The sequence below is a fragment of the Mustela erminea genome, chromosome 20 (assembly GCF_009829155.1).
Source record: "Mustela erminea isolate mMusErm1 chromosome 20, mMusErm1.Pri, whole genome shotgun sequence".
In the NCBI taxonomy this organism is placed as follows: domain Eukaryota; kingdom Metazoa; phylum Chordata; class Mammalia; order Carnivora; family Mustelidae; genus Mustela; species Mustela erminea.
In genome coordinates this window covers 21,995,497-22,019,008 of record NC_045633.1, presented here as the reverse complement: position 1 = coordinate 22,019,008, position 23,512 = coordinate 21,995,497, and the positions used below count along the sequence as shown (strand labels likewise).

Here is a 23,512-nt window from a genome sequence, read left to right as displayed (position 1 = left end):
CGCGTGACACCAGGGCGGGCGCTTTATGAGGGCGGACCCGTGGGCGGGACAGAGCGAGGAGGACGGTATTAAAGGCCGGACGCTTCCGGTGGGGAGGATCTGTGGCGGGGCTTGCTGGGATCATGGCGGAGAATCACTGCGAGGTGCTGCCGCCGGCCCCGGGCGGCCTCGGGGCGGGGCTGGGGGCCGGCCTGTGCCGCCGCTGCAGCGCGGGGCTCGGCGCCCTGGCCCAGCGCCCCGGCGGGGTGTCCAAGTGGGTCCGGCTCAACGTCGGCGGCACCTACTTCCTCACCACCCGGCAGACGCTGTGCCGGGACCCGAAATCCTTCCTGTACCGTCTGTGCCAGGCCGACCCCGACCTGGACTCGGACAAGGTGAGGGCCGCCCGACTTCCCGTCCCGGGCCGGGGAGGCCGCGGCTGGTTGCCCGGGCGCCCACCGCCCTGGAGGACGCGCGGCCGGCCCGCCTCGGCTCGCTCTCGCCCCCTCCGCCCCCCGGCGGAGCTTTCCCACGCCCCGGACCTTGCTGGGGATCCACTTTCTTTTCCCCCGTGGGAGCGCCTCGTCTGTGTCCCCGTGTACTTCGTGGCCCTGGAATCGGAGATTCCTGGCCTCCTCCTCATCTTCTCGCATTCCAGACGTTTGCCTTCACGTTGGCGGGGGGGGGGGGGGGTGTTGACACGGGTGACCTGCCTTTCCCAGTGACTTGCATTTAGAGAGTTGGCGCTCCGTCGTTTACAGCCACAACACGCGCCCACTCAGCACTCGCAGAAGGGGCCGTCCGTGGAGTAATTTCTCAAAGCGAAGGTTGCGCGGGCCGAGGGGTGGCAAGGAGGGACCTGGTAGGGATGTTTTTCCGGGCTGCGTCCCCACCGGCCTTCCGAAAGGGGAGCTTGTCTTGCATTAAGGGCTCCTCCGGTGGTGCCGATGGTAATGGAAACTGGATTATTCCCTTTGTGAGAATAATGGCTGAGAAGAGCGGCTCAGGATCTGTACCGGCTGAGACTTGGGAAAGGCTCAGTCGTAAGAGTAGTTGTCACCTATATTTATCCCAGGCGGTTCACAACCTTCTAACTTTCCTGGGTCTTCTCAGTGGAGCATACATAATTACACTTGGCTTTGTGCCTCGCCGGCTCAACGCTTGCCAGGCACAAGTCTTCCCAGAGAGATGCAGCTCCCTCTTCAAGTTTGGGAAGGCTGACGGAACCCATCCTCCTGGTGGCGTGACCTTACGATAAGGAAAGGCGAGCTCCTGAGCCACCACAAGACCACTTGTCCTTGGCAGAAATCAGGGTTTGAGATGCCAGCGCTCGTCCCCCTGCCCGCGCCGCTGCCCCCAGCTGCTTCCACCGGGTTGACCCAGCTCTCTCCGCTGGTGGAGAACTGACCTCCCAGAAAATGGCAGACCTCTCCAGGACAGAAATAGGCTTTTGTTTGCTGTGATTTTCCTTTCATGGTGAGGGTGTACGTTTTACTGTTGGTTGGTTGCTTGCTTGGTATTAAAACCCGAGGCCACAGTGGTCATTCACTGGGAATTCTACTCGAGAGTTCCTGTTTTGTACATTGAATCCGATTTTTAAAAATTTTTCTTGTCCATTGCATTTTTTTTTTCTTTTTTGAGGCACAGTCTCTCTGTTCACTAAAACAGTTGATTCAGAGCCAACGAATGATAGCCCTTGCAGTTAAGTCCGTTCGTGCCTTCGTTTTACTGTCTCAAAACGACTTAAAAAAAAAAACATGCTTACTGTAATAACAGCCTCTTGGGGGAGGTAATTAACCCACTGGAACGCATCTGGTGCGGTTGCTTCTTGTCACTGTCGGGCGCTTCCCCGCATTTGATCTGCAGGTTTTAAGAGTGAAATTTAGAACACGATGGAAATGCAGCAGATAGATACAGTTTCTGTCTCATAGGATAGTTGTTAGTGAATAAGCGTGAGTTTTTGTCGAGCGTAATGGGAGTTTGCCAGAAAGAGTAATGCTGATTCACATCGGTCAGGGCCGGAGAGTGAGTTCTTTACTTCAGATGAGCTGCAACGTGTAAGATACTGGGTCTCCTCAGTGCCGTTTCCCCCCCTCTGCCTCTCTGATGAAGGAATGTCCCAGGGATTCACTCCTAGATAATTAGACCCCGTGTGAGAGGAAGTGGAGGCTGAGGGCGGAGGGGAAGGGGTGTTTGGAGGAGTGGGACAACCAGTGATTATGACATGATGGAAGAGAAACAGGATGTTGATTCACTTGTAGAAACCTCGAAGCCCTCACTTCATAGTTAAAATGGATGAAAGCATACCTGACAGATGTCCCTAGGGCTGGATGTCAGCACAGACCTGGTGGAAGGTTTCTGCTGGGCACCGGGCGAGTGTTTATTGAGCTCCTGGGCTCCAGCAAGCTGGTGCTTGGATAGGGGTTGAGTGGGGAAATTGGGGCGGGGGGGGGTGTTTTCCATTGAAGGGGAGACCAGGAACCTTTTGGGAGCCTGATGGGTTGAAATTCATTGGGAAAGTGCCTGGAGCCTGCTCTTAAATACTGCGGGAGCCTGTGGGAGAGGTGGAGTGATGGAATGTTTTCTGAAGGCCATGAACAGGTTGTTAGGGAGGAGGTGGGGAGCAGGGTGGTCCCCCTCCCCCTAAGGCCGTGTTCCCTCTCTTGGGACTAAGCCTGAGACCAGCTCTGGGCTCCAAACGCTTACCCTCCTGTCTCAGTGCTGACTCTAGCCCCATGGCTGCTGTGCAACTCTCTGTAGACCGGTCAAGTATGAATTCTCACTTCCTCAGTGGGGCTGCGTCTGGGGTGTTCATTTCAGCCTCTGCCCCCCTGCTGTCTGGGTCATCTTTCTCCCAGGTTCTCGTAAGGGGCGGGCGGGGTGTGACACTCCTTCCTGGAAGTGCTTGGTGAATGCTTGATGTGTGATTCATTTGGGTTAAGTCTCTTTGGATTCCATGGTACCTGGCCCATCGGGCACAGCTGAAAACAGGGTAGCATTTGTTCCAAGCTGAATCAGCCCCTGTTTCGGTGTGGAGATGCTCTAGGAGTTGAAAGGGAAACAGGAAATACTGCTGCTTGGTGGTTGGAAACCACTCAGATTAAGTAGGATTTGAGGTGGGTTCCGTGCTGCCTGAGCCAGGCCTAGAGAAAACCTGAGCTTTTGTCCTTGCAGATGCTGTGGCGCAGATGGGTCTTTGAGGGGTGGGGCCATCACAGGGCCTCTGGTAACCTGTCACTTGCAGCTCTTTGCCTGGGCTCACTCTGGGTGCGCTTGGTGTTGGCAAGAGTGCTGGGATTGGAGAGAGAGTGGAAGGGAGTTTACAGGCATGGCCAAGCGATGAGGGATGTGGGTGGAAGTACAGACTTTTAAGTTGCTTGGCAAGAGAAGTGGGGATTCCTTAGAGTGGAAAGAGCAGATTATGCTCCAGGGAACTAAGTCAGAGACGAAAGGCTAACTTCTCAAATTCCGAAGGGCATTCCGGGCACCCGTGAGAGCCGTGTTGTCCTGTCTGAGGCCCGGAGTGGGTGACCGGAGACTCTGGTGCATTTCATTTCCCACTGTGGTCAAGGATGTGGCTCTGAGCATGTTCTTAGCCCTGGCCACGTGCCGTGGTTGGCCTAGGACCCAGGCCGAGGGAGGGGCCCCCGCCTCCCCGCTGTGCAGCAGGTGCTCGCTGGCAGAGCCCACCGTACGTCTCCACGGGGCACCTGAGTGGACAGCCCCAGACCCGAAGCAGCCTGTGAGTCCAGTCTAGGCCAGACCATCCTGGGAAAGGACTTGCATTAAGGGAGAAGAGCTCGCTCTAGGTTATCAGACACGGGCCTGCAGCTGTCCCTGCCCTCAGCTGTCTGAGGGCAGCCCAGGCGGAAAGGGTCATCACTGCACTTCCTCTTTCTGCCCTGCATGGCGACTAGGCTTGGTTTGGAGCTGTGCTCAGAGCCTCATCCTCAACCACAGGACCCCGTGGCCCACCTGGCTGATGCTGCTAATCGAGTTTCATTCCGGCTCATTGACAGGGTGTCCGTGGCTGCTCTCACCCGCGGCTGGGTGCTCCCAGCTCCCTTCCAGGGCCGCTGCAGGTCAGCAGTCCCTAAAGTCCCGTAAAGGAGCCGGCTCTGCACTGAGGGAGGTTTGTGCGTGGCTGGGGGGCTCCACCCGGGCTGCAGAGCTCCAGAAACGTCCGGGCTGGCGCCGGTGTGCTGTGGATACTGGGAGACGGGGCGTCTTCTCTGGTGGCAGAGCGAGACTGGGGACTTGGGCCTGACTTGGACCTTTACCAGAACTTAACTCGCTGTGCAACGCTGGTATGGAGGAGCTGTGAGGGTTGAGGAAGACGGTGCGGGCCACACCAGCCCGCTTAGGGCTCCGCGGGGTCCTTGTAGCAGCAGGTGCCTCACACTGCTCCCTATTTTGTTCTTAGAGAGGGCGCTTTCCTCTCTGCTTCGGAATTTGTCCTCGCTGCAGCTTGTGTCGTGCATGCAGCCTCTGAATTTCCGCACAGTCTGGTCTGCGCTGCCAGCCTCGAACGCTGTGTGCGAGCCCAGTCCTCCTGTCCTCCGGCCCTCCGTGTTGGTCTCTTCCACCCAGAGCTCCTGGCCGAGCTGAGGACAGGCCTGAGGGCGGCTTCCCAGCTCTGGAGCCTGGGCGTCAGGGAGGGACACAGCTTCCTGGGCAGCCAGCGAGTTTTCTTGCAAGAATCGAGGTCTTTGAGCCTGGTGAGCATACTCCAGGGTTCCAGTCCATCTGCCCGCGTGTTCAGAATGCGCTGGAGGCGTCCGCGTGTGGGTGTGCACGAGTGTCTCTTCCCATCATCCGCATTCCAGTGGGTTCTAGTTTCCTCAGCTGTTGGGCTTCTGGGATCTTGGCCTGGTTTTGCCAGTCAGGCTTGGGTGGCCCCAGTTGTGGAGGTGGTGAGCTGGGTCAGCTCCAGCAGAGAGACTGAGGTGGGTTTCTGGAAACACGTCAGGGAGAGGCAGGCCGCAGGGGCACTGGCCGAGCCCCAGCACTGTGCAGTGGGCAAGGAGGGGGGAGGTGCGGCGAGGTAGCAGAGGAGCCACAGGCCTGCCCTTCGGCCCCAGCAAGAAGGAAGGGTGAACTCCGCACCAGATCTGCCCATGGGACTGGGTGTGGGAAGAGAGCAGAGGCCGCCTTGGAGCCAGCAGGGCGGTGGCTGCAGGGACAGCTGGCGGGGCTGGCTCGAGGGCCTCCCAGGAGCAGTGCGCTAGGCGTGAGGTGGGGGCAGCATGGCGCCTGGGGACCTGGGGGCTCTGGGCTTGAGGAGGCCTCCCCTCTGAGGTGGCCGGGGGGCGTTGCAGCCGGGGACCTTGGGTCAGTCACTGTGTGGTGCTTCTGCCCTAGGTGATTGTGGTGCCACCCCCCCACACACTGTTTCTGTCACTAGCTGGCTTTCTCGTGCCAGCAGATTTATGTTAAACGCACACACTCACCCCAGAGTCAGTAATGTGACATGTGTAGAGGACTTAGGTGCAGATGTTCTGAGGCTAGACCTTCTAGGGAGGGGAGCACCTGCAAAGGCCTGGCAGACACTCTGTCCCTGGCTTTGTGACATGAACGTTCACAGCAGCTGTGACTCTGATGGCTGGCTCTCGGGCTGGCCAGTCCACTGAGCACCTTGCCCAGGACTGTCCCTTGGCCCCAGGGTGACCCAGCCCCTGTGTATGCACAGGTGACCTGGCATCTGCTGTCAGCGCCCCCAGTCCTGCCACACTGAGTGGGTCACTCTGAACCACCCCCACGGGTTCCTGGGGTCCCAGGGGACCTGCCGTAGCTGAGTCTGAGACATGCTTGCTGCAGGAGGAGCCTGGGCCTTGCGGGGGTCCTTTCATACAGGCCCCGCTGTTTGCGTCTGGCCGAGCCTCATCTGAGTCGTGTATGCCATCCTAAATTGGGACACTCTGGGGGTCAGGGCCCTGGGAGCTGGGTGCTGTTGGAGGTCTGAGGAGGTTTGTTGCCAGGGCCGGCACTGAGGTTGGGAATGACCCGGAACCCGGACGTGCGCACCTCCGCCTCAGCCCCTGGTGGGCAAGGGACTGGGAGTGCACCTGATCTCAGCACACACGGGCGTCTCGGGGGCTCGTGCAGGGAACGCGCAGTCAGAGCCCGCTGACACTCCCGGCAGCGCAGGGGCCCTCCCTGGTGGATCCCAGGCCACGGCTCTCTCTGGTCTCCAGGTCTCTGCCTCTCCTTTATAATTGGTGGCATCCCAGGCCTCTCCTGGATGGAGGGTTTGACGGACTGTAGAAAATGAAACAGAGGAGAGGGTGGAAGTTGAAGGTTTCTTGTGCAAATTTGGAACAGTCCCTCGAAACGAATCATTTTAGGGTAAAAGCTGAGTATTTCTAATTAGGTTGATCGCAGATGTCGGTGCACAGAGAATTCTGTGCATTTACATTTAGATTTTCACAGGGAGATGTGACAGAATTTTTCTCCCATTTAGCTCAGGACACTCAGCCCTCCTCATTTCCAGGCTCCAGTGGCTGTGCTTTTCCTCCCGCAACAAGGTGGTGGCAGAGTCCTGCTTCCTGGCATGTTTGTGGAGGCCCTGGAGGTGGTGGAATGGGGCCAAGTGCAGACGCTCCACAGAGAGCGCGCTCCCAGAGCTCTTGTCCATTTAGAATCTTGGGGAGAGTTCGGCATCCCTGACCCTCACTCCTAATCACCATTTCCAGGACCGGCTGGCCCTGAGAAAGCAGCCCCCACCTTACCCATGGTGCTTTGCTGGGCAGTGTGTGCGATCCTGCCCCTGCCCCTCATGGCCAGAAGTTTTACTTCTGGGTGCAGAGTGAGTGGGGAGACCCTGGGTCTTGGGGGCTGCCTCCCGAGGGGCGCGGGTGTGTTTCTGCCCTTTGCAGAACGTTGTTTCCTAACCAGGGGTGTGGGCTGAGGATGCTGGGTAGGCCCGGAAAGGAAAGAACGGGCCAGGGTGGGGAGGGGATAGGAGTTTCAAGTGAGGAATGTCCTCTCTGCCTCGGTCCTTGTTGGGGCCACAGTTAGGTGTCTCCTACGAGAGCATGTGATGTGGGCTTGGCCCTACCTTTGCTCACTGGCTCCTCTCGGAGAAATGACTCTGCACGCGGGGCCCATGGCCAGGGCGTGATCTCTGGCCTGGCCACCTCCCTGCCTGGTGCCAGTGGCCCAGCAGCCCAAGCTTAGGGGTCCAGGCTTCAGACTTGCCGTGCGGACCAGCAGCTTGGCCTTGGAGTAGGTCCCCCTAGGAGAGGGATCCAGGCGACCCGGACATCCTCGGGCTGCCCTGCTCCCAGCAGCTTGCGGACTGACAGTCTGTGGGGAGTTGGTCCTCATTACATATCTCTAAGCCAGGGCCACCTTCCCCTGTTTCAAGTTTTTAAGGTGCATGTATATTTTTAAAGCTGGCACTTCACAAGTAGGTCAGACGCTAATTCAGTGAGAAGTGGGGAAGGTCAACAGAGGGAAATGATTTGTCAAGAAAGGAGGCTTAATTCAGCCTCTTTTACAAAAAACACACAAAGCTGGCCACTCAACACATGTAGCACACACTTGCATAAACCAAGAACAGGATGGCAAGAGGAAACGAGGGACTCGCAAGTCTTCCCACCAGCCAGAGTTTGTGTCCTGCTCCCGTTCCCTGCTGTCCATTGCCAGTGTGAGCAGACGGGGGTCCCCGCAGCACGTGCGGACACGGTGGAGCTGACTGTGTGCGGCCCTTGCTGCCCCCCACTCACACACCCATCGCCAGTGTAGGTGGCACCGAAATGCTGTTCTCTGGGCTTTTGCAGAAGTGAGCCCGAGATTTATATTCTGAATTGGGTTTTTTTTGTTTGTTTCTTCTTTCTGGGTTGTGTGTTTCTCCTTATTTCTGCTGTGGGCGGGAGGCCCCAGGGCTGCACGCCCAGCTCAGCCAGTGAGGGGCTGTGTCAGCTTTTTCCAGACTCTCTGCGCATCTCGGCGAGAGTCTGTGAGCCTCTGAGCAGCAGCCTGAGATAAAGCCCAGTGGGGTCTTGGGGTTTTGGGGTCTTGGCGTTGGGGCCCCCGCATTTGCTGTGGAGGCTGAACCCACCCCCCCCACCCCCGCGACAAGCACAGGTCTGAGTACAGAGAATAGGGCGTCCTGACGCTGCCGCCTGGCCCCGCCTAACCTCGAACTCCATCAGAGCCAAACAAAGTCCCAGGAAGGAACCGGTTCGAGAGCCTCGGCGGGCCTCCATGGAAGAAACCACTGTTGAGTTTCTGTAAGTGCTGCTCCTCGGTGCAGGGCTGGGCAGGCCGGCTTGTCACCGGTAGGGGGTGGCACGTCCCCGGTGTCAGATGACTCAGGGCACAGCCTGCCACACAAGGCCATTCAGCGAACCCGCCGTTCTGGGTCCGTGACTGTGGGCCCCCTGGGCAGCCTCGGGATGCGGGCTCCGCGTGTCCCTCCGCAGCTGGCAGCGTTGGTGGTCTACTGGTTAGTGGAGCCGCCTTCCCTCCAGGGCTGGCACAGTGGTGCCAACATGAAGACAGTCGCAGGGCTGAGTGCATGCTGCCTCGACCTGCCGGAGCTCAGGCCTACTGTGATGGTCCTCTTGGGCCCCTAGTCTGGGTCCGCTGGGACCTGGGCCCAGTGTGACGAGGAGGTTCCCTGGGTGCCCTGAGGGCAGACACGAGCCCTGTTCCTGTCTGATCTTGTCCTTTTGCCAGCTGTCAAGGTAGTGGTGAGCCTTTGGGTCATCCTGAGCTTGGTGACACAGATGTCTTGCACTGGGCTCTTTTCACACCTGAGCCGGGGTTGGGGACAAGCCCCCGACTTCATGGCCACTTTTGGCCAGTAGGGAGACTGGTAGAGCATCCTTCCTCCAGAAGCTGGTCCGCGGGTTCCTTGGTCTTGCTCAGAGAATGGTAGGGGTCCAGAGAGATGGGAGGCAGGGGTCCATGGCAGGGTGGAGGGGGTCGAGCACGAGGATGAACTCAGGAAGTCTGTGTGTGGTTGGGACAGCGCCTTGGGGAACAGAAGCCCACAGGGGAGCAGGCCATGGCCTCTCTTGCCAGGAAGTTGGGCTGAGTGCCCGGGTCCTGCCCCCTGAGCATCAAGGGTCCAGGTCACAGCACGCCCACATCCAGAGCCCTAACTGACTTGATATAAGAAGAGCAGGTCTGCAGCGGGGGTGGGGGGGTGTCAGGAAGCCTCTGGCACCTCTAGGCTCTGGCACATGTGGGTGAGAAGTAGGTCCCTCATGTGGCCTATTGCTTTACGGTTAGGACACTTCCCGCTGCCCTGTGTCTGTGGCCGGTGTCCGTAGGCACAGACACCCAAGAGCTCCAGGTGTTCCCACCACTATGCTCGCCCTGCAGAGGTGCTGACACACTGTCTTCTGCGTGTCACACTGTCTCAGCTGGTCATGCTCCTGCTGAGGGTCCCCCAGAGCCCACCACACCGACCACTCCATTGACTCATGGAGTCACCCTATTGTCTCGGAGGCCTCCCTGGGGCCACGGGGAGGGGAGGTGGGCTCACGGGAGGTGCAGGACCCACCGAGGGCACTGGCGGACATGCAGCTGCTGTGTGGTCTGTCCTTGCAGGACTGCCCCACAGGAAGGCAGCCTGGGCCAGGCCCTGCCCATTTGGTCAGCAATCTCTGGGAGGCTTTGGGGCCACCTTGCCATGGAAGACAGGCCTCTCCGCACGGTTCTGTGTGCCTCTCTGATCCCCTCCCCCGATGAGAAGTCCCTGCCACAGGTGCCCAGGGGGAGACTGTGTGTTAGGTCCTTCGTGCTGGGCAGCGTTGAGCTGCACGGAGGCCAAACCGTGCTTTGAGCCACTGTCACCATGCTGCCCAGTACATAAAGGGAGGTGAACTTGGCCGAGACATGAGGTGGTGACAGACGAGGGTGCGAGGCTGCCAACTGCCAGAGGTGTGCACAGCTGCCTCCCGAAGTGCCGTGGCCGTCTGCCTGTGGGGTAAGGGACACAGGACCTGCGTGCCTCTACAGCCATCTCTGTGCGGCCTGGCCTGGTGTCACTTGGGGGACCCTTGCCTTGCCCTCCAGGACTCAGGATGCTCTCTTCCTCGTAGGATGAAACGGGGGCCTATTTAATCGACAGAGACCCCACCTACTTTGGGCCCGTGCTGAACTACCTGAGACACGGGAAACTGGTCGTCAACAAAGACCTCGCAGAGGAAGGTGAGTTGGGGCCAGGCGCCCAGTGGACAAGCTGACTGGTCACTTGACACAGACCCCTCGGAGCCCGAGCGACAGGGTTGCGAGGAGCAGGCCCGACACACCTTCCCCTGCAGAGATCCCAGGTGCCCACGTCCCCTCCCTGGCTCTCGGCTGCCTCTCTCCCGTGCCCCACGGGGCAGTGGTCACTGGTCTCCGGGAGGTGAAGACTGCCCATGGGCTCTGGGCCGCATCAGAGGCCTGGCGAGCGATGCCGCTGGGGCTAGCGCTCCCTCTCACAGCAACTTTGGCTCGCACAGCATGGGATGCGGCTGTGTAAGCCCCGGGCACGCTCCTCCCAGGGCCATCTGCAGCCTCACCTCTGAGCGCCGTCTGTGCCGCCGCACTCCGGCACTGGGCACGGCGAGTGGGGAGCCTCACGCATCCGCGGCCCTGAGCGGTCCAGGCTCTTCCACTCCGTGTGGGCTCTGTCTTCTGCTGGACTGCGGTCCTGTAGCCACTGCGGGACTGCACTGGGCTCACTCCTTGCACTCTTGCTGCCTCCGGGTCAGTTTCCTTCCTGGCCTCCAGCCCGGAGCCTGCACCTTTTGGCCCTCACGTGCACTCACGTTGTGTGGCACCTTCTTTTGTCTTGTTGGCACAGCCGTATGGTTCAAGCCGGGACTTCACAGCCGGTTCCTGGGGCGGCTTGCTCAGAGGCAGGCTCTTGCTGCAGACAGGCCCCCACCCCCGGCCTCATCCCTGGCCTCCTGGCCAGTTTCAAACAGCGCATGCTCAGAAGGACCCATGCGGCCGCCGTGGCTGCCTGCCTGCCCCTGGGAGCACAGCGTGTGGATCGCCCCAGCTCTCACCCACAGTTGTCGAGGACAGCGGCAGGCTGGTGCCAGGCGCGTGTTCCCTGACTTACACAGTCACACGCCACTCTGAGAAGGACAATGGAGGTGCGGCCGCCCACCGCCAGCCTCCTCCTCTGACTCTGCTGCCTGGGGACCTGGGTAGAACGCGCCTGAGCAGAGTCCACAGCCCCAGGCTGCCGGCACTGCCACTGTGGGTACACCACAGAGCAAGGCCTGGGTAGGGCGGCCAGCATGGCCCTTCCAGAATGTGCAGGAGGGGTCCTGGGCCCGGAAAGTCCCTCAAAGGGTGCAGCACAAGCAGCAGCCTTGGGAAGAGAGGCATGAGTCCTGGAGCCGGGAGCAGCCCTCTCAACCAGCCTGTCTTCCGGTTGGACGGGGAAACTGAGGCACCAAGTGACAGACCTGCGTGAAGCCATCTACCACGTCCGGGCCTCCTGCGAAGGCAGTAGATGACCCGCGGGCGAGAGGGAAAGTCTCTGAGTTCCATCCGGGGGTGCCCAGGGCAGAGCTCAGAGTAGATGCGTGTGCGACAGTGTGCCCGGTAGGCCACCTGGAGTGGCACGTGCCAGGGCTGTGTTCAGGAAATGGGCCCTCTGCCTTTGATCCCAGGGTGCCCCCACTGAGAGCCGACAATGTCTGCACGGTGGCCGTGGGGAAGAGCTGAGGAGCTGCTGGGGGCTGGGCTAGGCTCAGGCTGGGTCCACAGAGGGACGGGGCAGGTTTATTCTTGGATCTGGAAATTACTTTTTTCTATTCTAGGAGTACTGGAGGAAGCAGAGTTTTACAATATCACCTCACTAATAAAACTTGTAAAGGACAAAATTAGAGAACGAGACAGCAAAACATCACAGGTAAGACCCGTGGCTGTGGCTTCTAAGGCCTGCCACGGAGGCAGAGCTCCCGCCCTCCCTTTTCGCTGACCAGGGACAGCCTCTGCAGGAGGCCCCAGTGCTGGCCCTGTTGCACTGGGTTTCCTCGGGAATCATCCTAATGCCTGACAGCCGGCTCACTAGCCATCTCCCGTGGCTCTGCCAGCTGGGTATGTTCACATGTTCCTGCCCAGCCAGCCCTGTGGGAGCCCCACTCCAGGGGGACAAGACAGTGCCATGGGGGCAATTCCAGGGAGGCTTCCAGTGTGGAGCAGGTGTGGACATACCGGGGAGCATACTGGAGCAGGGTGCAGCAAGTGCAAAGGGCCTGCGGCTGGCAGTGAACTTGGGTAGACAGTGGAGGTGGGGGTCCTGCAGGTCAGTGTAGGTTCCACGAAGTCTTGGCTTTTCCTGGGAGAGGAGGGTGCTGTCAGCATTCTGTGTGCCCGCCTTCCGGGGCAGATCCCCTCGGGGAGCCCATGTGCACTTGGCCAGTCGGCAGAGCTGGAGCCAGTTTGTCATCTTCTGCAGAGAGAGGTGCCGACGTGGCTGAGGCGTTCGTCTTTGCTAACACGCCAGCGCCGCAGCAACTGGCAGAGCGCCAATCCGACTCCCGCTGAGCAGCACCTCCGGGGGGATGCCACGCGTTGGACGTGCCTTCAGGGCCGCCTTGGGTATCTGGAGTCTGCACCCACCTGAAGCCCTTTGGCCACCCTGTCCCATCGTGGGCTGTCCCGCCAGGTGTCTGGTGGGCCCTGAACTAGAGCTGTCAGCCTTTGCGAGAGGCTCGCTGACAGCCTGGCCACTCAGAGTGGCCGGTCCCGGGCCACGGTGCCCCCAGCTCTCCCTCCTCTGGGTGCCCCTCAGGCACCAGGACAGCAGGGAGGGGCCCACAGAGGAGGCGGGAGACTGACCACCGGCTCCCTGGTCATCTGTGGCCATTTGCTGCCACTTTACCCTCTGTCCAGTCACCCTGCTTAATAAACGGGCTGACCCACGCGTGCAGCACTGAGGCCTATTGGCCTCAGAGTCCCCCTCTGCATGGTGGGGGTAGAAGAGCCCCTCCTCAGGGCCTTCAGTGGGAGCACCAGGTCATTCTTGTCATGAATGAACGCACTGGGGCTGTGCAACAGCCAGCGCCCTCTCGTTGTGACCACTGTGGCATGAGCCACTGCCTTGACGTCCCGGCACGTGCATGCCCTCCGTTACAGCTGCCGCCTCCCACCACAGGAGCAGCGCCATGAGGGCAGGCTGCCAGTGGGCACGTCCCCGGGGTGCTGTGCGCACCAGGCAGTGTGCCCGCCGCACTGGGGGACACACCAGCTTTGGGGAAGCTGCCTCACCTGAGGGAGGGCCCGGTCTAAGGCTCCGCAGGCCTCCGCGCCGGCCCTCCCAGCTGTCCCCGTTCATCGCCGCATCCTTGCGTGCTCACGTCTAGCTCGGGGTGCGTTGGGGTTTCAGGATCGTAACTCCCTGAACTTTGTGATTTAGAAGTAGAAGGATGTTTGATGGCAGATGAGGACAACAGCACCTGTTCAGCCTGTTCTGCTTTGCTGGATGCGTTTGGGCTCGCTCTGCGCACCACGACCTGAGCCTGAGGGGCGCGAGCCTGCCCCAGGTCCGCCGTGGGACTGTCCCTGGTATGGGCCCGGGGACCAGGCTCCCAGGCTGGGCACGTGCAGCCTGTCTCAGGCGTGGCTTTCGCTCTGGCAGGTGCCGGTGAAGCACGTGTATCGCGTGCTGCAGTGCCAGGAGGAGGAGCTCACGCAGATGGTGTCCACCATGTCCGACGGCTGGAAGTTCGAGCAGGTGACGCCCGGGGCCCAGTCGTGAGGTGTCGGGGGCCTGTGGCAGCCTCTCACTGTCCTCCGGCACCTCGCAGACGGCGGCCTGTGCCCTGTCCTGACTGGATTGGTCGCGGGTTTGGGTGGGGCGAGTGGAGTTGTTCCTCGGGGCCCCCCGTGGAAGTCCCCGTCCCCACTTCCCCAGTTCTCCGTCTTCCTTGAGCCTGTGCTTTGCGGGGACTCTTCTCTTCGCTCCCATCTGGCCTCTCCGTGCGTGTGGGATTGACAGCCTGAGTGCGTCCTGGCCCAACCCCACCTTCCCGTCCCCTCACATCCCCTCCCACGCTGGCTGAGCAGATGGCGGCTTGGGCTCCTTTATGCTGCGGTTGGCACAGATGCCCTTCCCAGCGGGGCTGCTCTGTGGCCCCCAGTCCCTCTCCTGCCCTCGGCTCTGGTGCAGCTGTGCCCTCCACTCAGCCGGCCTGATGCAGGGGTGTGCGAGTGCTCCTTCCCTTCGTGGAGCCCGGGCTCCCCGCCTGTGCAGCTGCGGCCCACTAGGTGTGGCCTAGGAGCACGTCCAGGATGCTTACTCATTCGCGGGCACCTTTTCCACAAAGTGCCCACTATTCCTGTCGCTCAGGCAGGTTGGAACTAAGGCTTGGACCTGTGACCCGGCCTGGCCCCCCAGCCCCAGTCTCAGCTGCCTGGCTCTTCAGGCCCCTCAGGCCTCTGAGCTTTCTGCTTCTGTCCAGTGCAGGTTCCAGCTGTGGCAAGCAGTCCCGTAGGAGAGAGGGTGGGAAATGACAGGCTCATCCCAGCCTCCCTTCTGATTAGGCCACATCTTTTCTTTGGGTCCTTTGAAACAGTGGGTCATGTGGTAGAGCATGCTTGGAGTCCCCTTAAAATGTCACAAAGATAGCTGCAGGGTTTGCGTTCTCCCTCGCATCGGGGGGGCCTGGCAGGGTAGCAGGGTAAGCAGCTGGGCCCTGCGTCCACCAGGACTGCTCTCCGTGTCCTTCCACGGTGTTGCCTGCGTGCTGGGGATCCAGGTAGCGTCTGACCTCGTTACACTCGTGCCAGAGACCATGCAGAGACAGAGGTCCCCTCCCATGCCCCTGGCGTCCTCCCTCGCCATGCGGCCCAGAGAAGGCACACCGGTCAGGGCATTGACCTGGCCACCATCGCTGGGAGGAAAGCCCCTCTGTTCCTCTCTGGCTGAGGAGGAGAATCTCCTGCCTCCTGCGTGGGCCTCTCCCTTCCTCTCTGTGCTCAGCCTGAGGGCTTTGTCCTTAGGTCCCCTGAACAGGACCCAGACCCCTCACACACGCCAGGTTCCTCTCTTGTCCCTAAGTCGTTGTCACTGGAGGATGGGCTTCTCCCAGTTCCTGCCCGCGAGACTCCAGAACCAGTCCCATTTGACGAGGAGTGCTCTGCTTCCCAGAAGCAGGAGCCAGGCCTGCTGTAGGACAGTGGGGTAGGAGCCCTGACAGGTGTTGGCTTCAAGCCCGGGGTCAGCCCGTGGTGAGCGCAGGCGAGAACAAAGTTCCGAGGTTGCTTCGGCTGCCCCGCGGTCTACAGGGGGCAGGGCACATCTGTCCAGAGAGGCAGGGAGACACCTCTCCGGGGCACACCCTCCAGCGGCCGGCCCGCCATGCTCTCCCGTCTCTGGCCAGACAGGCTGCGTGGCCGGCACACTCCGCTTGCTCGGCCTTGCCCTCCGCCCCCACGCTGTCCTCATCCTTCCTGCGCTGCGCCTCGTGCTCCCCCCACCCCTGGCCTTCTCCAGCGTGTGCAGCCAAAGAGCGAGGGCCCTTCAAGTCACTCGTCAGCTCAGCAATCCTGCCCTGGAAAGCCTCTCTGTGGTGCGAGGCTCCCTCTGGCCTCATTTTGCTTCCAGAAGTACATGAGTCTGTGCTGGCTCTGGGGCGGGCTGGAGCAGACCGGTCCTGTGTGTGTCCCTGTCGCACGCCACCAACACCAGCTCAGCCTGAGGTCCTGCCCGTGTCCATCTCTGAGATTCAGGCTCCTTGAGCCTGGCGCCTGCACCTCCCTCCCCTCCCACCCCAGAGTGTGTGCCCTTTCCAGTTACTTGCCCTGCTGGGAGAAGGTCAGCTCAGGCTTTCCCTGGGAGCTTGTTTTCAGCCTATGCGTAGGGACCGTCCCTGTGCCAAAGGCCTCAACTTCACCACCTGCTCTGAGCCAGCCGCCCCTGCCCACCCCCACCTCCCAGCACCAGGCCCTCCTCTCCCATGGGCCCCACCAGAAAGTCTGGGAGAGCTGAATGACCTAGCCGCGATGACCTGTCCCGTGCGTGGTGTCCTCATGGGGTAGCATGTGTGCATGTCTGTGCTGTGTACGGCTGTGTGGGGATTTCATTAGAAATTAGAAACCTCTTGGCCACAAGCTGTGCTGGGTGTCCCCAGCATGGGCTCCCGGGCTGCTGTGTCCCTGCCAGCGGGAGGGCTGGGCTTGTGCCGCACTGGCCCCCATGGTGCTGCCCTTCTCTCCTCCCAGCTGGTCAGCATCGGCTCTTCCTACAACTACGGGAGCGAAGACCAGGCCGAGTTCCTGTGCGTGGTCTCCAAGGAGCTGCACAGCTCCCCGTACGGCACGACCAGCGAGCCCAGCGAGAAAGCCAAGGTGGGTGACCGCCGGTAGGCACTGGCATTCTGGGCCCAGCCGCTGACCCTCTAGCTCCCTCTGCAGGGGGGCCTTGTCTGCCTTGTGCTCTCCTTCCTGAGAGGTCTTGCCCGATGCATCCACAGAGTCCCACAGGGACGACACGGGGGTCCTGCGGGCCGCGGTGGTGGGAGTGCCATAGGTGGCAGAGCGAGGGGTCTTGGAGCAGGGGCTCCCCTTGAGGCGAGCCCTTGTGGCATCTGCAGCCCATGCCCTCTGCCTACACCTCTTTGGACAGGCAGAGTTGCTTCTGGAAGTTTGTGTTTTGATGCCAGTGTGGATGGATTTCCTGGGGCTTGGGACATCTGGGCTGGAGAGTAGGGTCTCCCAAGTGGTCCCTGTCTTAGCCACATCCGACCACGTCTTGGGGGTCGTGTTTGATTTGGACAGGGAGCAGCAGATCATGCAGAGGCTCTGATTTCCAGGCTCCTCAGTAGTGGCTCCGTCCGGGTTGTCCCTGTGTGAACTGGCTCCCTGGTGGGCGCAGGCACCTCCATCTCCCAAGGAGGGCAGGGGCTCCCAGGGTTCACGCAGGGCAGCCACGCCGGGTTTCAGGTTAGCTTCATGCCCCTAGGGTCACAAACTCCCGATGCTTCTGCCCTGGGCTGGCTCTACCCGGCGGGACTCCTGGGCCTTGGAGGCTGGTGGTGGCCTGTCAGCCCTGAAGCCAGTTCTGAGGGGAGCCAGCCCAGAGGATTATAACCAATGACATTAAATTGGGGGCTCCTGATGTTTCCTGACTCTCCACTCCCTCCCTCCGCCCCAGGTGGCCCCTGGTTGGTGCTGTTGACCAAGAACTGCCTTGTGACCCTTTCAGGGCCTTCCTTGGAGGTGTGGCTTTAGGAGCAAACAGCACAGTTCCCGTGCGTGTTCACCTTCCCGTGGTGGCCGTCCTCACGGGGCTCATGGCAGCATGAAGCGGTCCCGTGTCTTCAGGATGGGGCAACTGTCTGGCACCCAGCGTGTCCAGGCCACTCCCCCGCTGCCCAGGACAGGACTCGGTGGGGGGTGGCAGTGCTCAGCCCAGGGACGTGCTTCCTGTTGAGTCTGGGGTGGAAACCCCCGCCCCGGGGTCCCCAAGTGTCGTGAGGAGCCACATCTTTCTGAGCAGTTGCAGAATCCTGGTGTGGGATATTCATCTGCGGAAGCTCTGGTTTCTGAACTTGAAGTCTTCGTCGCTGTGCTTGAGCAGGACGGCCGCCTGCGCTCTTGTCAGTCCGGGAGCTCTGTGGCTGCGTCTCTGCTTTGAGGGAGCTCCAGGTGTGACCCCAAATCCTTTGCTTTTGAAAACATGCCCTGCTTTTTTCTCCAAAAATACCTGGGTCTGAAGCATGGCTGTCACTGTGGCTCCTAAACGGGGACAGTGGCAGGAGCTCCCCAGGAGGCAGAACGTGGTTGGCGCCTCCAGAACGCAGCGCCAGGCAGGCCCAGTGACCTGGGGATACCAGACACAGCCTGGTTGTACAGTGCCATGCCTTCGGAGGGCGCTAGGGGCCAGCCTCCTGGCGCAGGGCGGGATCAGTTGGGCAGCTTAGTGAGGGCAGTGGTGCACACGAGGGTGGCCCAGCTCCGCCAGATCAGGGGCCTCCCAAACCCATCTGCCCATCCGAGCTGAGCTGGGGGTGTTTGCAGGACTTACTGAGGGGACCCTGGGACAGAGAGGGAGGGCGTGGGGCTGAGGCCTAGAGCCACGAGCCCTGTGTCAGCGCAGGGCTCCTCTGCCGAGTTGGGACAGGTGGGGGCACACACGACATTGCCCACTGGGGGTGTCCCTGCCTCCCCGTGCAGGGATTTAACTGTTCAGTGACACAAACAAGATCGATAGAGAACTGATCGGTGATTGAGCGTCCACTTGCCTGAGCGCCACTTCTGGCCCCCGGCCAGTGGAGCCCACCCCATCATGTTCTTAGACCGTCTGTGTGGCCTGGAGGTCACAGCCATTCCAGGGCCAGTAGCAAAGGCCTCATCGCAGTTTGGGCAAGATTCAGCTCTTCACTAAAAAGAGGGCAGGAAGGTCTGGAGCCTTGGGAGCGCCAGGCCTGGAGGCAGTGAGGGCATCTCCGGCCAGGGTTTCCCTCCATGGCACATCTGGGTGTGTGGGTTTGGGGCCCAGGACCCCCACACGAGACTGGCCCGTCTCTGCTTCACTACCCAGCATGGGGGTGGGGGGTGTGTCCTGGCCTCTGTGCGTGGCCTTCCCCAGCTGCTGCGCCGTCCCAGCCCGCGCTCATGCTGCCCTCTCTTCTTCTCCCTTGCCGCATGCTGCGTGTCGGGCCAGAGTGACGACGAAGACGCGGGTCACGATGGGGATGACTCAGATTAAGTGTAAATGTCATGGTGAGCTCTGTCACCCTTTAGTGACCACTCACTTTAGTCTCCTTGACCCCAGCCTTTCCTCCGCTGCGCTTTCTGATTCCTGTAGTGGACAGAGAACATTCCGCGCTAGACACTGACTGTAGACGTGCAGTGGAGCCAGCCTGTCTGGGGTGGGGGCTGCCGGCCTGTTTCCTCTAGGGTCTCTGTGCGGGTGGCATTGGGACCTCAGCTGGGGGGCCTGAGAACCCTGTGCGTCGGGCCCTACAGTGCCCTCGTAACCATGGGTGTCCATGGGCAAGGACATGGCCTGGCCCTCCTGTTTCTCTGCCATGGGCTCAGAGCCCCAGAGCCAGGGCTGCAGCTCTGCCCCGAGCCTCAGGAGAGGGATGCCGGTAGACGGGGGTCTGTGATGACCTTCTGTCTGTCTGCCCTGTGGGGGGGTCTTCGCAAACGCCCCTCTGCCCCGGCCGCTCCTCACGCCCTGGCTGCTCCCCGCTGCATGGGTCCGGAGCCCGACTGCTCCCCGTGAGCCGGGGCTGCCTGCTCTGTGCCCTCAGCTTGCAGAGAGGGCAGGTTGCAGCTGGGCGAGCCACGCGCTGTCCACGGGGTCCCCCTGCTCCCTCCAGACCCCCCACCCCCTAGTCGTGGGCGAAGCTGTGCCAATTCGGGGCCCTCAGCTTGCGTCCTAGGAGCCGCTCGGGGGAAGCGTGTGACCAGCCATTCCCCGGAAGGTGGACCGCCGGCTGTGAGAGGTCTGGACTGGGACTGCAGACGGAGAGCAGCATTATGTGTTCGGTCACTTTTTGGTGACTACGTACACATACAGCGTATTCAGTCTTGCCTCCTGATCCACCAGCCCTCACGCACTCGTCACCCGGCTCCCTGAGACAGTTTGCCGAGCCCTGGCCTGGACGAGCACGGTCCAGGAGTTACACAGCCCGAGTCTGCCTGTCTCTTCAGACTCTCTGGTAGCCACGTTGAGAAAGTCAAGAGCAATGTGGACTTAAGTTAATGCTATCAATTGAGTGTGTGCAGAACCTCAGATCATGGAGGTGTCTGATTGTCCTCACTCAGTCAGTCCCTGGAAGCAGACGCATGGCCCGCATCTGCAGCCCACCTCTGTTTGGAGTGGCCACGCTGACCTGGCCGGCTGGCTGCTGAGCACGCCCCCCGGCCTGTGACAGGAACCTGGCTGGACAGTGTTCCCCTCCCCAGGCCTGTCCAAGGGGTTGCTGCCTGGGGGATGCTGTGGGCCCCTGTGGGCGGTGGCCCAGGTAAGATTCTGTCCCGGGCAGAAGGGCTGTGACTGTCACAGGTCTAGGACTGGTTTTCAGTCCTCATCAGGAGATAGTTTGGGGATTGACTCCAGTGGGGCAGCCCCTCTGGCGTGGCCACCTTGCTCCGGGCCACGTTCTGGGGGCAAGGGCTTCATCCTCTCTCCTGCGGACTTAGACACTCTGTGTTCTCTGCTGGGCCCCCATTGAGTGAGAGACAACTCTGTTTCGTGGGCGCCCACAGATCCCAGCTTGCCCAGCAAACAGTGAAGATGGTGGGGCTGAGCCCAGCCCTGTGGGAGTAGCAGGGACCTGTGTGTGACAGTCCCAGGTCCCCTCCCCAGACCACATCCCTCTGACAGGGGCCTCCTGGGCTTTCCCAGCCAGCTGGCAAATCCTACTAGACGTAAGATCCTGTCGTGGTACGGGCCAAGGAGGGACGTTCAGTCCGGGGCACTGCTTCCCCATCACAGCGGGAGGTGCATCCTACAGGTAGAAGAGTGGGGTCCCAGGAGGTGGGCGCAGAGGGTAGGAGAGCACACAGCCATGCCAGCCGGGTGTTCCGGAGCCCTCTGAGACGTGGCAGGTGCAGTCCCAGGGGTCGACAGCAGTATGTAAGGCACCAGGGCAGAGGCTGAGTGGCCCTCAATAGCTTGGGCCTTCTTGAGTGGTTCCGAATGAGCCCTCCGTGACTGTGAGTGATCGGTGCCCAGCTCCTGTGGCCTTGCTGCTCTGGGCATCCCCCCTACCGCCCAGCCTGGGAGCAGGTGGCCAGGAGCTGCTTTTTGGCCAGAGGGTCTATGTGGGCCTGGACCTGGCGTGAGCAAACTGGCCCCTCCCAGGGCCCAGCCCCACGTTGTGCCCAGGTCTGGGGCTCAGAAACAGTGTCCCCAGAGCTGTATGTGGCTCAGCTCTGGAATCCAAGCAGAAGATGCCCCCAGGAGGTTAGCTGTCCGCGGCTGATGGCACGGGCCGCCATACAGCACTGGTCTTGGCTGTGCTGGGCCAGGCTGGGACTTGGGCACGTTTCATGGTTCTGTACTGCGTGTGTTCGTCGAAACAGCGAGAGATGTGCTGGTTCTGCAGGTTCCACCCGTGCTCAGGGCTGAGGGGGGCTAGGGGCCCTCTCTGTCGCTAAGGAATGAGAGGAACAGGGACAGGCATGGTGGCCAAGAGGCAGGGGACTCTGCGGGGTGCAGTGAGGAGAGGCTGGCGGCCTTGAGGCAGCAAGGCCTGCCAGGCAGTGGCAGCGTTTGGGCTGAACTGGTGGGTGTGGCGGTGATGGGGTGGTCCTGGGGGCCCAGGCTTAGGGATTGTGTGACTGGGGTAGGGCTGAGGGGACACCCGGAGGACTTGGTTTGTGATGGGGCCAGAAAAGAGAGCAGGTTGGGGTGGGGCCCGCTGATACATACCCCCAGGCCCCTGGCGGTGTAGCAGCTGTGTCTGCAGCCCAGACCTGGCCAGGCTGGAGGCTCAGGACTTGGTGTCTGCCAGCCAGGCTCTGGCCCCTGCAGGAGAGCAGCGGCAACCATCAGCGGGTGCTGCCAGGGACCTCTGGGCACTTGATAAGGAGACAAGTCCCAGGTGCCCCTCCCCAACACGTCTCAGGCCTCCCCGAGGTGGTCTAGAGGCGCCTGGTGGGGGACAGGCTGGCTGCAGAGGTGGGAGGCTGGGGCGTGTGTGTCTGCCATGGGTTGGGATGGAGATCTGGAGGGGCCCCCAGCCGAGGGTCTCTCAGCCTGTTCTTGGCCCCTGAGCTCCCTGCAGGTGGACTTGGGATCTTGGGCCCTGCTCCCAGAGCAGTGCTTTGCTTCAGGGCCCTGTGGCTCCCAGCTGGTGGCTGGCTGCAGCACCGTCCAGCATCCAGGACCTCACTGTCTGTGTTTGGCGTTTTCAGATTTTGCAAGAACGGGGTTCAAGGATGTGAGAAGCACAGTGTTGTCGACTGAAGAAGCATTTTATCTTGTCCCAAGTTGCAACGATCTGCCATGTGGAGGAAGCTTGGCCGTGAGAAGAAACCTGTGTTTGACAATTTCTCTATAGAGATCTGGGTGTGGATCCTTTTTTGCCTCTGAGGTGGGCGGTGAGAGACGGGACCCGCTGAGGCCGGGCGTCCCCACTTGGAGCAGGCCTGCTGGCCAGGTGGGTGTCCCCGTGCCGTGTTCCCCAGGCTGCACGGGCCTGAGGCAGGATGCTTCCAGCCAACCCCTGTGATCACCGAAGGTCATTTAAAGGACAGCGCTCTTGGTGCTAACATAAACAGTCTGACGGAGCCCGGGCCTTGTTGGCAGGACGTGGCTGCAGTGCCGTGGCCCCAGGCTCCAGTGCCCGCTGGTCACCCACTCACGCACCAGGCCCTGGTCCACTCACGCACCAGGCCCTGGGAGTCCACGCAACCTCCCTGGAGGAATGGTTGGCGATTTCTCGCAGCTGCGGCGTGTGGCTCCTGAGAGAGGCAGCCTCTGCGTGTTCACTACTTCCCGGGCCTCGCCCCCGAGGCCTGGCCTCCTTCAGAGCCCGGCTCCCCCAGCCTGACCCCACCTGGAACAGTCGAGGCTTCTCCACTTGTGTTTTCCAGGCAAGAGAACTTTGCATCCCTTCTTCCCCAGTGTGGATGGACTACCCAGAGTGCTTAGTCCTTAGAAACGCCTACAAACGCGGCTGCGTTCGGACGGATGTGTTACGTCATTGAGAGGGGGTAGCAGTTCGGTGTGGCCCGGCCGCGGGCCTGTGGGGAGCTGCTGCTCGTCAGTGCCTTTGTCTCGCCTGGGATGGAGGTCGGGGTGGGGGGGCCTGTCCGCCTGGCTTCCGGAGCCGAGACTCCAGGTCACGCTGAAACCCGAATGTTTACAGTGCATCACCAGTCTCTCCCTCTTGCCGGCTCGCTCATTTTCTTCGTCTAACTATGCAGTTCTCTCTGGGGTTTGGGGTGTTTGAGATGCGCCCTGTACAGGCTCTGCCCGCGGGACACGACGCCGGAGGGACCAGAACCCCTGTAAACAACGCCGCCCGCTTGCTCTGAAGACAGGCCTTCCCTAGCTGTCGGGGGACTGTCAGAGCCAGGGGTGGGGGGGTGGGGGGGGGCTGGCTCGGGTGTGCTCAGTCTCCAGTGCTTCCGGAGGCTTCTTGCCTGTGCCCTCCTCTTTGCCAACAACCTGATGAACCAGGTTCTCTGGCGCCCAGGACTTACCTCCTCCTCTCTGTAAGGTCTCTCGTACGTTGTTAAATGTTTGGCTTCAGATTCATCGCAGCCTTTCTAGAGGGCGCCCTGAGGCCCCGGCGACCCATCCTCTCCGTGCGCCTGGGGCAGGGGCAGCCCCTCGTTGGCCTTGGGGTGTATCTGTGGGCGCTGCTGGCCACGTAGCGTCGTTTGATTCATGACCTTGACATAATAGATAGGCTTGTGGTTTTTTAATTTAAAGATATTAAGACTTTAATTCACTAAAATTTATTCTAAGGGGATATTTATACTTTTATACTTTTTTAGGTATCCGTATTTTATCAGCTTACAGTTTAATGCCTAAGTTTCCCCTGAAAATAGCAAATAAAATTGTGTATTTATGAATGACAACAACTCTTAGTGTCTCAAAACA

At 60.8% G+C, this 23,512-nt stretch overlaps 1 protein-coding gene across 1 annotated transcript; it reads left to right on the top strand.

Annotated features, from left to right (window-relative positions):
• Positions 1-76: 76 nt before the first annotated feature.
• Positions 77-23,490, top strand: KCTD5 (potassium channel tetramerization domain containing 5). The gene is made up of 6 exons (XM_032327585.1): positions 77-374; positions 10,035-10,143; positions 11,757-11,848; positions 13,580-13,675; positions 16,165-16,290; positions 21,817-23,490. The coding sequence occupies exons 1-6, from the start codon at positions 123-125 to the stop codon at positions 21,844-21,846; spliced, it is 705 nt and encodes a 234-aa protein (XP_032183476.1). The 5' UTR covers positions 77-122; the 3' UTR covers positions 21,847-23,490.
• Positions 23,491-23,512: the final 22 nt, after the last annotated feature.

Coding starts and splice junctions, on each gene's coding strand:
- KCTD5 (XM_032327585.1), top strand. CDS start 123: ATGGCGGAGAATCACTGCGAGGTGCTGCCGCCGGCCCCGGGCGGCCTC. Junction 10,144..11,756: donor CAAAGACCTCGCAGAGGAAG/GTGAGTTGGGGC, acceptor TTTCTATTCTAG/GAGTACTGGAGGAAGCAGAG. Junction 11,849..13,579: donor GAGACAGCAAAACATCACAG/GTAAGACCCGTG, acceptor TCGCTCTGGCAG/GTGCCGGTGAAGCACGTGTA.